General features: G+C 39.3%; 1 protein-coding gene across 4 annotated transcripts in view; it reads left to right on the top strand.

Moving 5' to 3' along the window:
• The window catches only part of FGD4 (FYVE, RhoGEF and PH domain containing 4), a 161,909-nt gene that overhangs the window by 61,351 nt on the left and 78,966 nt on the right, over positions 1-21,592 (top strand). For all 4 annotated transcript variants that reach the window (XM_056482588.1, XM_056482589.1, XM_056482591.1 and 1 more), the window contains 3 exons: positions 9,107-9,271; positions 17,269-17,440; positions 20,380-20,866. In XM_056482588.1, coding sequence (XP_056338563.1) covers positions 9,107-9,271; positions 17,269-17,440; positions 20,380-20,866 — 824 coding nt within the window. The remainder of the gene's footprint in view (positions 1-9,106; positions 9,272-17,268; positions 17,441-20,379; positions 20,867-21,592) is intronic.

Here is a 21,592-nt window from a genome sequence, read left to right as displayed (position 1 = left end):
ACTGGTGCACAGAAAGTGGTGGGAGCGGGTAGCCAGGGGAAGGGAGGGGAGTGGGTGGAACAACTTGTGTCCGTGACAGCTGGCTACTGGATGAGCTCTGTGTTGTCAGATGCTGGCAGGACACATGGCCTGCCTCAGCAGCTGGATCAGGGAAACAGTTTCCGTCTATCAGTGATAATTTTACTGACTTGTATTGAGTAAATGGCTTCATTCTGGATCTTTGGCTATTCTGCATTTTGGATATACTATATTATGTATTTATTTCTTTAAGTTACTTTATGAATGGGCCTGTAATTTACAACTTCTGCTCAGATCTTCTGAAATAATAAATCAGTTACAGTTTCAACCTTCTGTAATTAGATACTTTATTTTTTTCCCCCTTGGGTCTTTGGGGCTTTTTGGTTTGGGTTTTTGAGCATCTTGTTTCTAAAAATGCTTTCTTTTAGTCCTTTTATCTACAGAAATGGCTGATTTAGTGTCTCAAAGCATATGTATGTTTTTCAAAATAGGTCTGAGTTGAGATGAAATAACTACACAGATAACTGGGCAGAGAACAAGATTGAAGTGTCAGTGATTTGTTAGAGAAGTTCAGAAGCAATGAATAATGCTGGGCAAAATTATGACATTTGTAGTTAGCTCGAATTTCTCTAAGTACATTGTTATTTTATAATGGCTTATGAATTATAGAAGGGGGAGGTCTTTCTGTCATTGTCTGAGTAATCCATGCACTTGCCTGGTAAGTATATGTTAATGAATCATCCTGAATTAATTCCAGTGATTTGTATGAGATAGCTGCATTTTTTCTTTAGTTTGTAGTTTGTAGGAACTCTCCTTAATATGAAGTTAAATTGGACTGCCCAACACCATGTCATACTGTTTGTCTGATACATGATAAAAGAAAGAAGAAAATAAATAGTTGTAAAACTTGACAAATGAAGTGGAAGAAACACCAGGCTCAGTACAACAACCCTTGTCCAGATGAGTGATTCTTCTGTGATCAGTAAATCTGTTTTTACAAAAGGGGTGTCTCGTTTAGTAAATAGGAGGTTGGGGAACTAAGTAAATGATGATTGCCATCTGTGCAAAATATGCTGGTGGCAATGAAAAACTTACTGAAAATTTCCATTGTTGCATAAAATAATAGTTGAGCGGCCATTGCTCACTTCACACAGCTCTGCGGAGAAAACTAAAATGAAAAAATGATTTTGGGAAAACATGGAGGAGGTGTATCCTGTCAATCTTTACTTGTGGTAGGCTTCATAATCAAAATGATTATTAATGCAGTAGGAACTCAAGAAAGCCACACAATACTTGCTCAAGCCCTTCCTTCATTAAACATGAAGGAAGCAGTAAAGAGACCATGGGGTAGGGAAAGGAGGAAGTGCCTCCCCAGATATATAACTCACCAGTGCTCCCATTACCATGATGAGGGAAGAGGTTGACAGATGTGGTTGGGACACTGCTGCAACTTTGTGAAATGCAGTCATGTGAGAAGCAGTTCTCCAGCTGAAAGTTCCCATCGTGAGTTATGGCACTGGCAAAAAGCAGTGCTGACAAGGAGGGAAGAATTACCTGAAGTTAACTGGTACAGAAATGAGACAGTAACAGCAGGGCAGCTGACTTGGGCTACCGGGTCAATTTGCCCTGCCTATTCCTGGAGTGATGGAGTTGATGCTTTTCATTGTACCCATTTTCTTTCTTGGTATTTCTTGTTTTGTGGCTTTGGATCCTGTGGTTCTTAGCTACATGAAGTTCATGGTACATGGCAGTAAGGTCAGAAACTGTATTCACTTGTAAGTCTGGTTCTCATAATAGAAGCAAGGAAAAAATACTGTCCAAATCTGCTGAAAGATTTTGACATTTTTTCATGAAATACAAGCCATGACAATCTCTACAAGTAAAAGAATACTATTGCATGTTTTCTCTCTAGACTTTGTACTTGATAATGTGTATTCAAAAACTAAAGCGAATACAAGGCTTCGAGGGAACATATTGTAATACAGGAACTAAGTATGTGGAAGAGGAGTACTTTATTCCTGTAAACAGAACTCCTCACACTCAGAGCTCTCCCTTCAGTCATGTCTTTCTGGAGATGTGGTTTGAACATTTCTTTACTCTATGTATTTAAGAAAGCTCCATTATTCATTAAATAGCTGATGAACTATTCTACCATCAGCAAAGCCATCGTCAGTGTGTACAAGTGTAGGTGAGTAATAAAAACCTTAGTGAAGAAATGGTGTGGTTTGGCAGAGGATCTCAGTCATAAACTTCTACTTTCAAACTACAGTCATTTGAAGTTCTGTACAGTGCTTTTTGTCTTATTGGAAAAACATCAGCAGTGCGTGTTATATTATTGTGGTAATCCAAAATTGAAACAAATGTCCCATTTGCCAACAGATGGTCCCACACCCAAACAGATAATCCCATTAATTGTGGACTCATTTTAATAAGACTCACAGCAGATGAGCAGGTTTGCCCACAAGGAAATGACTGTCAGAGCCAAAAGAACAAAGATCACAGCCAGACAGGACAACAGAGTGAAGCACACTGAGTCTGCCTCCTGTAGCCAGCATTGGCAGGACATTTGCAGTGACTGTGGAATTCACCATTCAGTTCCTTGCTTTGTATTCACTGTATGCTGAGACTGAGATCAGGGGATTACTGATAAATCTTATTTAGTTATTATTTTGGTGCTTCCTGTTAAAGCTTGGACTTTTAAATCTTGAATTTGTTGCCTTAAATATGTATCCTACTTAGAAATGGTGGCATCCATAGCAACTCCATCTTTTTAGTGGAAATTACAGAAAGCTATTTCAGTCTAGAAAGAAAATTTACTAACAGAAAGATGCATGATTTCTTCCAACCAAAACAACTGTAATGCTTGGCAAAACATGAGAAAAGCAGCATGGAATGCTCAAATCTTCTCAATACCTGCAAATCAAACCAATGCAGTAATGTTTTATCTTAGACCAAGTGATATGGGAAAATTTGGTATTGGGTTCTGTCACTGATGCTCTGCATAACCCACCTCAGTTTATTAAAAATGAAACTATTTCAAAAGACTTTTCTTCTTTTAGAATAATTTGGGTGTTGTGCATGGTTAAACTTGTCCAAGTTTTTTCCCATTTTCCTTCTGTATTGCAGCTCTGTCTATTAGTTGCCAGTGGTCCACACACTGTTGTGCATACTGTGGTCTGGAAACCTCTGCTCTCTGTTACTGAGCAAGGTACCATATCTACCAAGAAGTTAAATATTTTCTGGCTCTTGGCAAGTATCATGTAGCAAGTGTTTGGTCTGACAGTTTGAAATTCATGATGTTTCCTGTTTAACTCCACCATCACATGCTGTGAGTGCATTCACAGGGGTCAATGAACTAAAAGAGCAGTATTTATATAATTTTTTGCTATCTATACTTTATATCTACCATACTCATTTGAAGATTTATTTACTCCATGCAGAAAATGCTATGAAAGGCAGGTAATATTGGTTTGGTAGTTCTATTAATGTTTGTTTGCAGTGAGAAATAATAGTTTTATATGGTTTACATCTCTTTTAATCCCAGAAAATGGTCTACCTTCTTCTGTTGAACTCAGAATATTTTTGCCTATGTCTGAGGAATAGCTCTGCAAGAAAAAAAACCCTACATTTTTGTGTTTTGTCAGCATACATATTTGAACTAATCCTTTAATGGAACCTGATCTGTCCCCTATACTTTGCCAAGATTCCATTTTTCAAAGATAATTCTAAACCAACTGTCTGTTATTTGCTATTTATTTTTCTGGCCAGCACCTTCTTGCAGAAAGAAAACTAATTTATTTGGTGAGACAGCCCTCCTGATTTCAGCAAAAGCTATTTTTTTCTCTTTTTGCAGTGTTTGGTTATTAGCTATTTACAGTATTTCAGCAGTGGCTCATCACAGTAAAGGCTGGCCTGATGTTTAGCCTTTATAACTCATCTGCACAGAACAGAATATCAGTATGGAGTTTCTGCACTATTCTGCAGCTGAATCCTATCAGCACTGCAGTGGGAGAGGTGAGGATGTACCAAAGCACAACTGTGTAATTAACCTGGAACAATAGCTTTTAATAGAATTCGGAGGAAGGAAGATGATTTTTTTTTTCATGAGAGAAATGTTGATTTTCAGACTTCCTGCTCTCCTCCTTCACACTCCTAATTGTCAGACAATTTGAGCTTAGTCCAGTTATTATTGACATTGGGCATGCTTCAGCAGTATAAGCCTCTTAGAAGCATGTCAATTCCCCTCACAGAAACAATAAACCTGTGGAGGTGCCAGGTTACTTGAGACTTAGGTTTAAGGGCAGGTTTGGACACAATTGTGCAAAATCTGACCACATGTACTGGATGTCTGGCTCGGTCACTTTCTGCCTTCTTGCTTGTGATCAGGAAGCTGCTGCTCACTCTTGCTCTGTCCTTGCCACAGCTCCTGTAGTGTTTGGTGAGTAAGTGGATGGGTTGGAGTAGTCTCTGGTAGTGTCACTGTTGCCTAGCACTCCTCCGAGTGGTCAGGAGAATATCTGCTTTGGTTGCTGTGCCTGAGGCAGTGCCTTGGCAGGGTCTATTTGCTGAGCCCCCACTTCTGTCCAAGGCTGGGTCAGAAGTGTGGAGCTTTGCATTCATGCTACATGGAAAGATCCAGCAGTAGAACAGCCACTGGGGTCAATGCTCTTGGGACTTAACACAGAGCATGCAGAACTATATAATTCAAGAGAAGTAATTTTGAATCTCTAATTTTGCCTCTTGTCACAAGAGACTAACGCTTTCCCCATAGATTTTGTTTACATCCAGAAACACTTTTTTCTTTCATTCAGAATGTATGAACAAGAGTGGGATGACAGTGGCAGTAAAAATTGAACAGTGCTGCAGCAGTGGAGAAGCACTATGTGCTTGTAAGTGGGAATGGTAATGGTGTTGAGATTGGCTTATGGAACTGCTGACGGAGGACAATCAAATACTAAGACATTAGTATAATCTTTGTGAATATTAATATAAGCCGTTTTTTAATCTTAGTGGCATTTCAAGCTGATTGATTGTCTAAATGTTCATGGATCCAAGTTATTTCTAATTAAAATGCCCTGAAAAAATAGATAATGTGTCACCTAGCTTCAAACATACTTGCAGATGCAAGTGTTTGCAAGCATTCTAGCTTCTCATTTCCTTGCAGATGAAAAGCAAAATAATTAAGCACTTATCAAATTTGTACTGTTTATTTTTGTTTTCTACTAGTTGTTATTTATTCCTCTTTTTCCCTTACATTTCTTAAATCCTTTCTTTCCTCTTCAATGTATTTAATTATTCCTGATTATAAGTGGGAGTTATTAATCATATACCGTCAACACAGTAAGTGGCTGGTAGTATTTTGTTGTGTATGGCATTTCTGATTCCAGGTAAAATTTCTCAGTTTTTATAATTCATAGGAGTAGCAGAAGTGTACAAGTGTTTCTTTGATCAGGTCAGAAATAATAATGATGAGGTTCAACTCCAGCCCAGTAAAAGGTGCAGGTTTTTGCAGTATGTCTACAATTTTGCATATCTAATGGGATTTTACATTGTATTCACAGGGCAACAACTGTATTTTGAAAAGGCATACTATGTTCCTGCTTACAGAAACCTAGAGAATTGAGCAGCCCTACTGAAATGCATGCTGCTGATTGTGGAGCAACTATTTGAACTGAATATTGCATGTTTTGGGTGTCTGTTAAAACAAAATGTATTATTACACTTGCATACAATGCTCTAGATACAATAATTTTCACCACGAGTTTGTGTTTCTGCCACTATTTTATTCCAGCATCACCTGGAAGGTGGTATTGTTTATTGCCTAGAAACTAGGACTCCACAGGTGTTAAAGGATGCTTTTTGCCCAGAGAATTTGACTACTCAGTTTTGTATAGAAATATGCTGTGGCTAGATTTGTTACCTTTTACCATTCCAGCTTTACCTGGCTTGAGGATGTGACACGATTACCAAAATCACTAGTTTGAAATATGGGTTAAATGTCTGCAGCATGTCCATCTTGAGCAAATATAGCTCCCAGAGAGGAAGGAGAATTTGTTTAATAGCTTGTAAAACAATAGCAAATTTGAAGTTGTTCTGTTTCACCACATCCCCCATGTGCTGAGTTGTTGGTCTGAAGCCAGAACACATCCTGAATCAGAACACCTCTTGGAGCTTTTGTTTCCTGTAAGCAGTTGCAAAATCCCGTTCTAGAGAAGTACTTTTTTCTGTTGCTTGTGTTACCGTTCTGTATTACAGTGGACGAGCTTTACGAAGTGGTTTTTGCCCACTGAATGCAAGTAATATTTGCCAGTCTAGTGGGGACCATGTGATGCTGAAAACATCATTGATTCTTAAGGCCATCTAATGTTTTTGCATTAAAGATTTGTTTTCAGCTGTTGCTGGTTTTGCTGGATTTTGTATTAAGGCTATGTGTGCACATGTGTAAGCTATGAAGTAGAATGAAAGTCTGAACAGCTGCTTGTGGAACCGGGCTTGTGTAGATATGATCTCATCAGACGGGTCTAAGGAAGGGCTGCTGCTGCTGCTGAGAGGAGCTGTCCTGTCCCCTTCCAGCCATATTTCCAGCTGTTCCCTTGTGCAAGCAGCAGTGCTGGGGAGGCTGAGAGGTCAAACCGATCCAAAATGCACTCCAGCTTCCATCTGCCATATTTCTGCTGCTCATCTCATGGTGCAGTGCTACAAGCGCTGGTGCTGGCCCAGGGGAAGGAGTAGCCAGAAGCAGAAGCTGGAGCAGAGGGGTGACAAGGAGGGGGGGACCGTGGCCGACCACAGAGCAGCTCTGTTCTCAGCAGCAGCTCTGCATTTGGCCCGGCTTTAGGTGATCGTGGGCGATAACGCCTGTTGAACAGGCGTGAATGCCTTGACAAAGATGTGTGTGCAAAATAAGCTCCTATTCTGACCGCAGCAGAACCTTTTTTTCTTAGGAAATCCTTTTAATAAATAAGGTACTTTTTGATATGAATTTTTTTAGCCTTGGCCTGTACAGTTGACACAGCAATGCCCCTTACTGAGCTGCACTCTGGGAGCTGTGGATTTTGCAGCTGACTAATGTTAGCTGATATTGGCTGACAAATCTGCAAGCTAATTAGTTTTCAGAAAGGTCTAAGGCTTCACATTTTGACCCTTATTGCAAACTTATAAGTGATTGGAATATAGATTTATAAATTGTGTGTAAATGCCAATTTGTGCAACCTACTGATCCCACAGGAGTTACTCTTCTTAAATTTGTTTCTTAATTTAGGATTGGGCAATTAGAGTGCAAACTGCTACATTTGTAGCAGCATTCATATGGGATTCTGTAGGAAAGAGAAATCCAGCCTGTCAGCTCTTTGGAAAGGAAAACTTGCTAGTACAAGTCCCTGTACCCATCAGCTTCGTCTTTTTAAAAGCTTTTAGTACTCCCACCCCCACAGGAGAGACAGATACAGCACTTAGAGTACCCTGTTAGGCTTTGAGGAATGATGTGGGACAGAGCTCTCACTGCTGTAGTACAACACAACTTTTTGTGGATGGGAGTGATATGAAAGGAAGCAGAGTCAAGGAATCTCTGCCTGAGATTGTAGGCATCTGAGATGCTTCTGCAGATTGGGGGCCTTGCTAGATTATCCTCATCACTCTGAAACAGCCACCTTTATGTTCCTGAGAGATCCCTACTCTACTAGAGGAAGGGAAGATGCTGTGCTGCTGCTATGGATTTTGTGCACGCATTGTCACCCGAGAACTGGGGTTTTTGTAGCACGAGTTGTTGATCTCACCGTGGACCTCTGCAGAAATCTGTGCTAGTAGAGGCAGCCCCTGGTTGTAAGGCTACCTCAGTGTTTAACAGGAAAACAGGCTTCCAGGAAGTAAAGAATAAATACTTGAAGGTATTGTTGGAATCCAGAAAATGCTGAAGAATCATTAAGCAGGATAGAACAATAGTTGTAGCATCCTTTTCCATTGCTGTCCTAAGAGCAGGCTTGGCTGTAGCTAGGGGTGAGTGAATTTTGCGTTGGGAGAGGGAGTTGGATCAGATCAGAGGGTCCAAACTCTACAGTCCTGTTGTTCAGAAGATATAGGAAGACCACTTTATGAAATGGTTGAGTGGCTTTTGGAGTTGCTTTTCATGGAAACATGCAAAGAAAGACCCAGCAAAGGCAAACAAATGGAAAGGGTGGCAAACAACAACAGCAAATAGAGGTGCAGAAGCTCTACACTAGTGTTTTTTAAATGGAAATAATTATGACAACACTGCAATAAATGATAAATGAGCCTTCCTCCTTTTCCTTGCTTCTCCCACAAAAATGTTGTGAATTTTTTTTTGATTCAGAGGTAAAAGAATATTTAGCTAAGTGACATCTCAAAGCCCTTCATATTATTGTTTCAGGTTTTTGATTGTGTTTAGAGAACAAATTGCTTTAAAGCCCTAGAGTTCATGGTTTTGGCTTCTCTAGTCACATTTTAATAAGTGCTTTTATTAGAGTTTCCATTGTTTGAATATGTTTTACTCAATATTTTCTTCCACATTTCTTATCAATAACAACATATTGATCCTGTGAATGAGAATAAATTCTGTTCTGCTAAGAAAAAGTCATCTGGCTTTCTGCTCTGCTTATATATATATTTTTAATATACTTATAATAGGGTCCTTTCCTACCAAAAAAGATGCAATTAATTTGGCTGACTTTTGGATCCTTCCATCAGTAATGAAACAAATGTTCTGAATACATAGCATTTTGTATACACTTTGAATACAGAAATAGAATAGCTGAACAAAAATGCTGGTTTTTAACAGTTCTGTTGAACAAGCAACAATTCAGATAGGAAAAAGGTCTGTTGCACATTGTCATGTTCCTATAGAAGAGCTTAGGCTAGTCAGGGTGGAAGTATATTCTTCATATCCAATTCTTCAAGGTTGAAACAACATAACAAATTTCAGTGAAAGGCAAAGAGTGTTTTTAGGATGAGACATTCTTAAATATTTTAATATTCTCTGTAGAGAATTGTTAGCATTTTAATATGTGTTCTTGTAGTCATTCCATGCTATATTCAATCCCATTTCTTACTTTTGTATGTACGTATTTTTCAGGCAGCAGCGTCTGTCCAAAGCCCTTAATACTGTCTAGAGCTTGTGCAGCGAGTGCCACAGCCAGGCTTGTGGAGCAGAATGTACGCAATGAAGCAGCTCAGGGAATAAATGGAAGTGTGCCACTCAAAAAGTCCCCACATTCAGCTTCAAGTCCAAAGCCACAAGGTAAGTACTCTCAAATATTTTTGTTAGGGAATTTGTTCTGACAGACTTCCGAGAGCAACAGAACACCTTTAGAGAACTGTATTTGAAAGAGAGAAAACCATGGGGCATAAGCTTTCTACTGAAATACAAATGTTCTGTAAATGCCTTATAATTCTGTAATTTCTGGCTCATTTTTCGAAAGTATTGGTGTATTTGAGCTGGGAGGTTTGGACACTCTTTTTACTGGAGTGTTTGATAGTCTGGCTTCAAGGCAGGGGTGGTTGGGAGATGCTGAGGGTCTCTGGAGTTCTAGCAGAGATTGAGAGGAGCCTTCCTGCAGGAGTATGTGGAAAGATGGGAACTTCATGCTTGTGCACCAAAAAATGTCAAGCTGACAGTAATGTACACAGACTAGAATTAGATTTCCCTTCTTTCTATCTCTGTCCATAAATAATATCTTCTCTTTTAAAAACTAAATATTTCAACCTGTGTATATATATCTATACATATATACATACTTTATATATACACACTTTATATGTATATATAAATATATATGCATAAATCATTAATATATTAAATCGCTATTGATTTAAATTAATTCAAACCATCTTTTTATGCGATCTTCTCGGTAATATTTTTGATTCTGCTGAGCGATCACAGCAAAGAGTCACTACATTCCATAAATCTTGAATTCAGATAAAATCTGGGCTGATATCTTTTAGAGGTGACATGCAATAGGAACTTTGATAATTTTAGAAGTTTAAAAAAAAAGAGTAAGTGAAGAAGACATAAATCACAATGCTGCTCAGCGCATTGGATTCTGAGACATAGTGCTGATAAGACAGAAATGAGAATTACAGAAAACTAAATGGACAGAGGACTGACTCTAGCTGAATGTCAGCTACCCACAAAGCTGCTCTATCACTCTTCTCTTCAAATGGACAGGGGACAGAAAATATAACAAAGGAACTGTGTCCTTTCCCCAGTGGTGAAGGGAGATGGGAATGGGGGCTATGATCAGTTCAGCCTGCGCTGAACAGGCAGTTTGTTTCTGCCACTGCTCAGGCAGAGGAGTCCTTCCCCTGCTCCAGCTTAGGGTGCCTCCCATGGGACACAATTCCCGTGTGCTGCTCCGGCATGTGTCCTCCTGTGTGCTACTGTTCTTCATGAGCTGCTCCAGCATGAGTGGAGGGTGCAGTTCTTCTGGCACAGCCTGCTCCAGCATGGGCTCCCCACAGGGTCACAAGCCTAGCCAGCAAACCTGCTCAGAGTGGGCTCCTCTCTCTCCAGGTCTGCAGTTCCCTGCCTGGAGCCTGCTCCAGTGTGGGCTTCCCATGGGGTCACTGCCTCCTCTCAGGCACACACATGCTCCACCATGAGTCTCCTCCATGGGCTGCAGGGGGATCTCTGCAACCCCATGGCCATCCATGGGCTGCAGGGGCATGGCTGCCTCACCACGGGCTGCACCACAGGCTGCAGGGGAATCTCTGCTACAGCACCTAGAGCACCTCCTGCCCCTCCTTCTGCACTGACCTTGGTGTCTACAGAGTTGTTCCTCTCACATATTGTCACTCCTCTCTTCTCTGAGCACAATCATGTCTGCACAATAACTTTTTTTCCCCCTCTCAAATGTATTGCCACAGAGGTTTTACTCCCTTCTCTAATTGGCTGAGCCTTGGCCAGTGGTGGGTCCATCCTTGAGCCGGCTGGTTTTGACTCTGTTGGACATGGAGGAAGCTTCTGGCAGCTTCTTGCAGAAGCTACTCCTGTAGTCCCCCCAGCTATCAAAACCTGGTCACACAAAGCCAGTACTAGAGCACATCTAAATCAAGTACAGAAACTATAATCACACAGAGTCATCATGCAGTGGAGTCAAAAACTCAATGGGAAAATGCACCTTGAAGAATTTTACTTCAACTCTGTGTTTTTCTTAGAGTTAAGAGCAGGAAGAAGTTTTTTGAGATGTCAAGAAAGTTTTGTTTGCTTCAGGAGAATGAGAGCAAAATGAAGCTGTATTTTTTTTGCGCAGTTTGTTTTTGCAGAATATTTGCCAATATTGTTAACTAAACTGATTCTGCCAGTCATATGTAAGCATTACTTATCTGAGGAGCCTTTCTACACCATTTCCTAGGTCTCTGGAATGAATTCTCTAAAGCAAAGAGAACATGTGTTCTTCCTAAGAAAAATATTTTAGAAGTCGTTAATGGATAAATAGAAGTGTGCCATCAATAAAAAGATTTTAAGCCTTTCAAAAACAAAGCCAGACTTACAATGAAATTTTAGCTATTAGATAAATTAGGAGTTGTATATTATTGGACCGCATTCATTCAAGTTACACAGCTGTTGTTGCTCTTTCCTAGCCATGTTTCCTTTTGTTTGTCAATATTGCGTACTCCAAAATGTGCCACAGCCAGGAATAGTGTTGTAGTCTAAGAAATGCAGCTGTGTAGATGAAATTCAATAATATTGTTGTAAATAGTGCTTTGTGTCTCCTTTGTTCATGAGTTGCTCTCCATTTATTAATATTAAATATGTTCATCAGATGGAAGTTTTATAGTGTATCTTTTGTTTGGCTTTTTATTGAATTGAAGCAAAAAGAACCAGAATTAATGAAAGAGGCATTTGGGAGTCTAAATGTTCCAAGCAAACTAGGTTGCTCTGGTTTATTGGTTTAAAAATGGCCGCTGTTTTTTTTAAAGAGTTTTCATGTAGAAGTACAGAAAAGTTTTTGGTTTATAGCAGCAGGAAACATTTTTCCATATGATTGTTCTAGTCATGCAAATCCTAAGTGGCCTTTCATGGTGAAAGGAAACAAGAGGACAGACCTGAACTGTAATGCCGATTTATTTGGTTGTGGAGGAACTAACCACAAAATGACCTTCATCTAACCTACCAAAATATTTAAACTGAGAGATATAAACATGGCTTTGAGGTTGTGTTGCACGTGTGGCACAGCCATTTTCAGTAAATTTTGCTATATTAAGGGAAATAGAGCTTTAATATTGAGGAAAAATGTTCAAAATCTTGCACTTCAAGTGAACCTTTTACTTTTGTCTGTACTTGGTCCCTGAGAAGTAGTTTACAGTTCACTCAGGGTAGCTAGGTCGAGTCAATAAATTTCTGCACACAATCCAATATAAAATCCTCGCTTTTAATTTTAATTTTTTCCCCCTGGCATTTCAAGGAGAAAAAAACTTTTCTGGTACACTCAGTAAAAGCAGAATTTTTGTTCTCCAGTAATTCCTTCCATCAATTTTCCTCCCCCAATAATTCCTTCCATCAACAATTTAGTAATTCATCAACAATTTAGTAATTCATGTGTCAGATTTTCAGACAAACTCTGTCTTGAGCAGAGTTTGATTCAGAAAAATCTTTGGAACAAATTTGGACCAAAGCCTGAAACTGGCTGAAAGCCGATGAGGGAGTTGAGCAAAGGAATTGGGGCTGCGGAGCACACAGTCACAGTCTGTGTGTCTGTACCAGCTGTGAGATGTGGTGCTTTGCCTTTGCACCAATGCAATGCATTCCCTGATAATGTGGACTAATCCAGACTGGAGGCAGGCAGTGGAAACAGCAAAAATTATGCTACCAAGTTCCAATATGAATACTATCCACAGAGAGAAAGCAAATAGTTAAATAATTTGAAATTGGCCGTTACCAACAAATATTTGGGTAGCTATCTGAACCTTGCAATACCAGAGTTCATGTAGAGTGATATGTAAAAATTGACTTTTTTTCCCCCTAGTTTCTTCTATTCCTTGCTCTTTGATCCTCTTGCATCAGTTTTTTTATGATGCCAAATTGCTAAATACTGCGCACTGAAACTACTGTCTGTACCAGGCAGTTTTATTGTAGGATGCAAAATATGTGGAAATGCCAACACTTCTTCAAAGTAGTGAAGTGTATTATCAGTTCAAGACTGTGCATCAGTTGCTCATTTAAATTTTGCTAATGACAGCCTAGGAGTACTTATGAATCTCCTGCTGAGGCTGAAGAGGCAAATTTGTTTGGATTGGAGGTGAATTTCCTCTCCAAAAGATGGCCTGGTTTGTGCTGCTGTGAAATGATAAGAATGCAACAGATTAAACATTTAGACTTTGGCAGTCAATTTTAGCTGCCTATCTGCTGTGTAGCATGAATCCTGTGTTCTTTTCTCAGTTATTATATAGTCTGTGTTTAACAGTTTTCAGGGGCCTGGGCTTTAAAAAGCTGAGACCTCTTAAAGTTCTGAGATGTAAGACTGTACTTGCCTGGCAAATGAAACTTGTGTAGTGAATTGAACTTAAAGGTGAATTGAACTAAAACTGACAGCTGTGCCAAGGTAGGCTTCTCCGGCCTTGGTGGTCCTTTAAGAAACCTGATTCAATGTCTCTTTTATCAACAAAACTGACAAATTTCCAAATTATCTCTGTGAAAAAGGCAAATGAGAGAACAAAACACATCTGATTATTATTGGTCTTCTCTCTTGATATACTGTTGAAAGATTCTTCTTGTGGTGTGAACTAAAATTTTGGAAATGCACATCTCAAAGAGAAAATGATTTTTTCTCTCTGCTGATTTAGGTTACTGGTTATTTCATATTTTTTACGAGTATAAATCTTTGGCAACTATTCAGCAGTGCTCATTTGATATTCCTGAAGATGATGGAGCATGCAGGGAGGTGATGGTGGATGATTCAGTCGGGAGAGCTGTAGTTGCTTACCACAGGAGCTTTTAACTTCATTTAGTCAAGGCATAGCAGCATTTTTTAACTATTGAACACACTATATTTTCTAAAACAAGAGATAAATGACGTTTGCTGATATGCTTTGGAGCCTGCAAATGTGGTCGTACCTTGTGAGCCATTTATATAGCATTATCTGACATTTCCTTATGTATATATGCAAAGTTGGATGCACTGCAGTGTAAGGCTTGATTTTGGCTACCTCAGTATATGAAAGGGTTTTCTTTGGGCAGAATAAGCAGTTCATATCTCCTAACGAGTTCAAAATTCTACAGTACAGAGACAAGAGTATTTATAGACTCAAACAAAGCTCTGTATTATGCAGGTTACTACAATAGGCCAGTCTTTTCTCTTTTTTTTCTTCCCTTAAGATCCTTGCTTTGCGCACACTGAAAAATAATCTGATTAAAACAAATGCTACAGAAGTACATTGAGGAGAGAATTAATGGAATTTGCTTTCCATAATCCCTGTTAAACAAGGCTGACCTTACAGGAAGGTTTGAGGATTGTGGGTTGTGTTTTTTTTTTTTTTGTTTTACAGTACTGATTCTTTTCTTTCCATTGATCTTGTGACTGTTCTTTCTCCACTGCACTATTTCTGAACCATACAGTAGCTACAGCAGCAGCTGGTAGGGTAAATGCTTTCTGCTAGATGCTAATAGGGAGTCAGGAATAAAATATTTTGAATGAGTGAATTGGCTGTTTGGTTTGTGGTTCTCTTCTTATTACAGGGATTTTCAGTACACAGGGATTGTCCAGTCTGACAAGAGGTTCCTCATTGCTTGCCAAATGCTGTTTAGCTGTGGGTTTTTCAGTAACAGCTGTAAAAGTGTGTGACACTTCCACAAAATGCTCTAGAAATTGATTTTTGTCCCAGTGGATCCAGTATAAAAATAGCTCCCAACTAATTCCTTCTGCTTTATCATTAGACATTAATTCCCTCAAGTTTAGTACTTTTAATATATCCTTGTGAGGATATTAACATTTCGTGAGATGTACAGAAGAATTACGGGTGTATGTAATTAGAGATGTACGGGTCCATGACATAAGAGAATTCACAGGACTGGAGGTTATGCAGAGTCCATTGCAAGAGCAAGAGATGTTCCTACAAACTGCTGTGGTGCTGGCCAGCAGATCTGCTCTGTGTCCCCTTTGCTGCCCATCTCCTCCCCGAGGGGATGGCAGTGCTTTTGATCAATGATGTGTCCCGCTTTTCCCCAGCCTACTTGCGTCTCCTTTTTTCAGCTGTCCCATGGCCTTTGTCAGCACAGCGAGCTATTCAGAGCTTGGACAATTATCTGATGCTTGCTGGCCTAATTCTGCCAGGTTTGCCCGAGCTCCTGAGAAGAGGGACTGTGGGGAAAGCTGTTCCACTGCACTGCAGCTGCAGCCCAGCAGCTGCACGGGCTTCTCAGGAGGGACTGCAGTTACTGCAGACACCGAAACAGCTGCACCATATAATAATCTGCTTGTTTCAGGGTTGCAAAGTAACTATTTCAAAAGAGCAGCGTTCTGAGTCATCCTTCTGTACTTCATCCTTCTCCAGACCTGCTTTTTTTGCATGTGTCAATAAATATAAAGCTGCCGAGGACTGAGAGTGCACATATGCACAGTAAAAGCATCTGACCTTCAGTAATTGTTTTCCTTCTCCCTCTCATTATTTCATCTATCAGCCTTTGCAGTTAATGTGATTGAAATCTAAAGCTTTTTGTGGCAAATTCATTTCTGCACAGAGTCTTTCATAGTACTTTTCAAACTGCAGCGATCACTGCAATCCCACTTAACTCCAATTAGGTTGTTGGAAACACAGAGAAATACTACCTTCTGTATTACCTATAAATTTAATGAAGGGAAGAAATAAAAACTTGGCCTTAATTGAGTGTCTCTTCAAGTTTATCACCATATATGATTAGTATATTAGCAAGAATTTTTTCGACATCCCTTTCAAATGTTGTTTGTTGGGATTTAAGATCATTCCTGTGGTGCATGGATTTTCCAGGGTAAGTTAGGAAGATATTCTAGCATCAGCAATTCAAGGAACATGTCATTTCCACATCTGTCTAGAGCTTTTTTCCCTACCATAAGAGATTCCTAAAGCCAATTCAAGTCCTCCTTCCCTTCATGGTTGCTCACTGGCAGATCTTTATAGTTGCTGGAGGGCCAGTGCCTGTGCCTCACTGGAATGTGGTGCCTGTGGAGTGCCCGAGCCCCTGGACCACTGCTTCCACTAGGAGGGTATTGCCTACTCCTGCCAATTTATGCTTGCCTTTCGATAATTTTTTCCAATTTCATATCAAATGCTTTCACTGCTCCCACAGCATGTTTTGGGAATGTTTGGATGATGGGAACGAACAGAGTTGTGTTCTTGGGAATTCTTTTCCATTGTCTCTCCTTTTGATGGAGCTGGACATTTATTGCTCCAGTGTGTGTTTGGGTCCTGTCTGTGATGTACTTTTGTTGCCCACAAATGCTGCACAGCTGCTTAAAGTTAGTTTAAAGATTTTAGTGCTGTGACTTTAGTTGCTTTCTGTGTCACCTTGTCTTTTGTGTTCTAGTCACTGCTGTATTAAACAGTGGTTGATCATTAATAACCTAATTAGAAGGACTTATGGTAAGGATGAGGAAAAAGCAAGAATAAAAAAAAATATTGTCGGGGGGAAGGTTTTCAACAGTATAACTAGACAAAGCTTCAGTGAGTAAGGGAATTTTAAAGCTGAAGGCAAAAACCTTTTTTGCTGAGGTCGCAAGGAATAAGGTAAAGAATGACAGCACCAGAGTTTTGGTGCAGCAGTTTAAATCTCTCTCTTGAGCTCCACAGTATGGCTCTTTCCTTTGTGCTTAATTTTTTTTTATTACAAAACCTGCAGTTATAAACCTCTCATATGTATTTCCTACAGTACACTATAAAAGCACACACACGGACAAGAAAACTCCCTAATTTTCTAGCTTGTTAAAGTAGCATATGGTTCAGCTTTTAGTCAAGAAATGTAACAAGATCCCTAATACCAAACAGTGCAGGAATAATTACATGAAGTCACTATATTTGTAAAGCAACTTTAAGGTTAGCTAAAGCCAAGAGAATCTCTTTTTCATTGCTGCAATAAGTTCTTTATGCAAAAATCTCATTTGTGAGATTTTTAACCTGGTCTTGCAGGAGGTGTAACTGCCCATGGAAGGAGGTTTGGAATTAGGTGAGGTTTAAGGTCCCTTCCAACCTAAGCCATTTTACAGTTCTGTATTCTAGCAGCTCAAAGAAATATGAGTGATTGATTTTTGTTGCTGTTGTTTGTAGTGCCTCCAAAGCCAATTCATCTGCAGAAGGCAACATACCAAACCCCTAGGCATAAAGCTTTAACAAATCAGAAACCAAGAATGGAGGAAGAGAGACCTGCTGCTGTTTCTAGTGTCACAAAGGAAAAGTCCAGTAAAGTGTCAGATCTCATCAACCGTTTTGAGGGAGGCAGGTATGTAATAGAATTTGGATTGGTTTGTGAGTCTGTTTGTTGTGTGGAGATTGTTGAAACTTGAAGCTATGAAGAACTTGGTTGGTACTGTGATAGGTCTCACTCCTATCCCTGCTAAAGGACAATATGACAAAACTGCATGTGTTTTGAAATTGTGGGAGCTAGTTATATAGGCTTTAGAAGTGCTTTTTTGTGCTTTTTTCATAAGGCGTTAGTCCTAATTTTCCTTAAAAAAAAAAAGAAGACACTAAGAAACTTGCAGGATTTAAAAAACAACCTCAAAAATGTCAGCAGTTTGAAATAAGTTTAATATTGAAGCTAATATTAATTTTTAAAAAATTATTATTTATTTATTTTATTTATTTTATTTATTTTTTTCTTTAAGAAGAAAAAAATACTTCTATGAGCAAATTGAAAAGCTTGAAATACTGGTTTTAATTTTATACTGTCTTAACTTCTTAAATTATTCTTGTGAAGAGAGTGAATTCTCCAAATTATTTGTAGTGGTATGGCATATATTCCCTAAATGGCTTGCTTTGTAGTACTTGGTGATTTTGGTGGAAAAGCTCAGTGTTCTTGAGTTTAGATTATGTGGTTTATGGGAACTTTGGGAAAAAAGAACCACAGTGAACACTGCTTTCACAAAATGGTGTTTCTGGGTCTCTTTAATTAGATGCATGTGATGCATCTCTAAGTAGATGCATTATAAGCTCTGAAATAGAAGTTTCAAATACATCTGCTCTGTATAAAGAGAGTGACTTTCCAGGAAACTCTTGACAGAGGAACAGCTCAAGAAACAGTCCAGTGACAGTTGAGCATTAGAAGTTTTGGGAGTGGTTTATTCATGTTTCCTTGGGACATGGAGTTCTAAAGGGATGCCCCTGTGGGAGTGAATGCATGATGAATGCATAACCTTCTGTGGAGCCAGAGTAATAGGGCTTTCATTGAAAGAATTTTCCCTGAAGATGGCTGAAATTTGATCCTTTAGATGGAAGGAGCTGAACATTGCAAAAGTATGTTTGTCAGTTGGAATGGAAACAATTTCAGAGCTTCATCTGCAGGAAACTTCTGTCATTAGGCAGAGACTTAATTGCACTTGGTCATGACAGGTGCTCAGAGATGGAAAAAGAAACTGCAGCACTGGAGGTCCTGTGAATTCTTTTAGCACCAGACTCTAATCTTGCTATCACTTTGTTTTCAAATCTTCCTCCAAAGCATCAGCCACCTTTCAAACAGTGCAGTATCCTAAGAAATAAAATTTTATCCTTTTTGAAAGAAAACTCTTCAGGTTCATTGTGCCCTATACCACTGAGCCTGACGTTTCTTCCTGCTATACTTGCCTGCTGCTTTGTGCAGGAACTTCTTGCATATTATTCAATCAAAGGAAACTATAAAGAAAGGAAGAAACATTTGTTGATAGACCTTTACAAGTAGGGATACTTTGTGGACTATGGGAAGCCGAGTTGCTTTTGGGCAACATTATTTATAGGTGCACATGTAATATCTGTCCAATGACTAAATTTTACTCAAGTCTATGATCTCTGCTTGTGAGAAACTTTCATGATTAGCATGCTGAGTTCTGGATTATCCTGCTTTGGCAGTGGAGGTAATTCCTGTTTTTTTGAATGAGCTCAAATCACAAAGTGTGTCTTCTGTGAAGCTGAACTTCACTTTTAATTAATGATCTTGAAATGGCTAGGTAGCATGTTCATGTACTGCAAACTGTGATTGTCAACTATAATAACTTATTTTCATTGGTCTGTACAGCCTACAAGCATGTAGGCATGGCAGAAAGTTAATTAAACCTATTTACTTGATGTAGGCAATTAAAAATATATTTTAATTTTATCATGGAGTTAAGCTTATTTAATTAAAAATGTCATAGTCTTTACATGACTAAAGAAAAAGTGATTTAATTTTTTTTTGGTTATATGATGGAAGAAGATAAAGCTTGTGTAAGTTATTTTTGATCTGTGTGCACAAAAGTGCAGAATATGTTTGCAAATTTGTGTAAAGTATCCTATAAATAGGGAGTGAAAGTACAGTTTGTAAGCAATTTTCATCCTTCCAGAAGATGGAGGTCCATACTTGGAATAGTTACAGGACAGTGAGGTACGAGAGAGAATGCGTTTAAAGCAGAGACAAATTTTGGAGGAAAAAGATGCAGCATGGAAAAAAGGACATTGCTAACTAAAGAAACTGGAGAAGAAATGAGATAAAAATATAAAGGTCCTCATGTAATATTCTGAACTAAGGAAGGGCATGCTAAATATTCTGGAATGTGTTTGAATTATTTTTATTAATTAAAGAGCTGTTAGGGAATGGGCTACTTGTTAGTTTAAGCAGTGGCCTAGGATTTGGGAAGGAACAAGTTTTACTCCATTTCTGCCAATAACCTTCTGGGACACTTTGGGCAAGTGGCTTCATCTATCAGCTTTCTGGTTTCCTGCTTTGGTTCATGGAACTAAGAATAGAAAAATTTAGGTTGCAGAAGATCATTGAACCTAGCTGCTAACCCAGCACTGCCAAATCTACCACTAAACCTCAAGTGCCACATCTTCACCTTTTAAATACCTCCAGTAATGGTGGCTCAAAGTCTTCCCTGGGCATCCTGCTCCAATGCCTGATGACCCTTTCAGTGGAGAAATTTTTCCTAATATCCAATTTAAATCTCCCACACACATGGGATTCAAGACACATAGAGATGCAATGGCTCAAAATGGACAAAGCTCTGGGTTTCCAGTAAGAGAATCTTACTAGAAAGCTTTAAGTTTTAATGCAGGTCTCAGAACTTCCTAATATTAACATGAAAAAAAAATATATATTTTTGGGACGAATTGGTTATATGGTGCCACTCTCTTATTTCCCATACCAGGATTTTCTATAAGTCCATGTTTAACTCTTCTCTCATAAATATTTTGTTTGCTTGGTGTTTTTAGCTCACTGAATCCTAGTGATTTGAAGAAAGATTCCTCTGTTCTGCACATTACTAAATCTCAAGGAAGATATGGGTCCACACCATCACCTCAGCCAAAACTCCCCTTCCAGCACTCGCTACAGAAACAGGGAAACAGTAACACTGACAAAACTCAGGTTGCACAGCTCCCCACGGCCAATGGCATTGTAGCACAGGACCAGCCCGAAGAGGAGGACCAGGGATTGCTGGACCATGGCTCAGCCATGTCCAGCCCAGTGCCGGATGATGCCACGGACAGCAGCTTGATAAACGGGGAAGGAGAAAGCACTTGCAGAGAGTCCTTGCAGAGTGTGACTGCCTGTGAGGAGCAGATGCTCAACAGCTGCCGCAGGACTCCGAGCAGTGACACGCTGCTCCCATCCGAAAGTGAACCTCCAGAAATTAATACCAGTGTCAAGGAAGAACCAGCTGAGGAAAGTAGTAAACAAGATCAACCTGTAGAAACAAAGGTAAAGAGAGAAATTGTTTCATTCCTGATACATTCACTGTTCTTTGTATTTTTTTTAGGTTTTTATTTACAAAAATAGGCTTCCAAGAACAGGTTGGAAGTTGAAAATATTTTGGTTATCTTTCCTCTGAAAAAAGATGAGAAAAAAAATTTGCTTGCCTTTTCCCACACTCTCCCCTCCTTTGTTCTTATCTTCATCCCCTTGGCTCTTTCTCCATTAGCTGTCTGAGGTTAAAAAAAATATGAAACTCAAGTATGTGTGCCTGTTTAGCACCATGTTTCAACTGTGCCAGCCTACAAGTGACACATATTAGTGGTGTATATGAAATAAAATGCCATGTGTAGTAAACTGTAATGACAGAGCTTCAGGCAGAAGAGTTGTGTGAATCTCTAACTTGGATGTAGTTGTCAAGTCGAAGCTGGAAAGGCAGTGGCAGTCTGCTAGTGATCAGATGCAATGTTCAGGGTATACTAAATATATAACTTTTTAGCAAGGAGAACTTGTATCATGATGAATTTGAGCTCCCTTGTAATGAAGGTTTTAAATGCTCAAGCAAAGTAACTGGGTGGAACGAAATCTGTCTTGGGAAATTAATGTCTGAAAAATGGCGATTATTTTTCACTTGTGAAAGTTTACTTATGCAGTTCTCCACCTTGTACCAAAGCAGTAAATATGATTAACAGTTCTGGTCCAGCCATCCCCTCCCAGCCCTCCTCCTCACCATAG

Source organism: Oenanthe melanoleuca, chromosome 1A (genome assembly GCF_029582105.1).
Source record: "Oenanthe melanoleuca isolate GR-GAL-2019-014 chromosome 1A, OMel1.0, whole genome shotgun sequence".
Taxonomy (NCBI): Eukaryota; Metazoa; Chordata; class Aves; order Passeriformes; family Muscicapidae; genus Oenanthe; species Oenanthe melanoleuca.
This window is presented reverse-complemented; position numbering and strand designations above follow the sequence as displayed.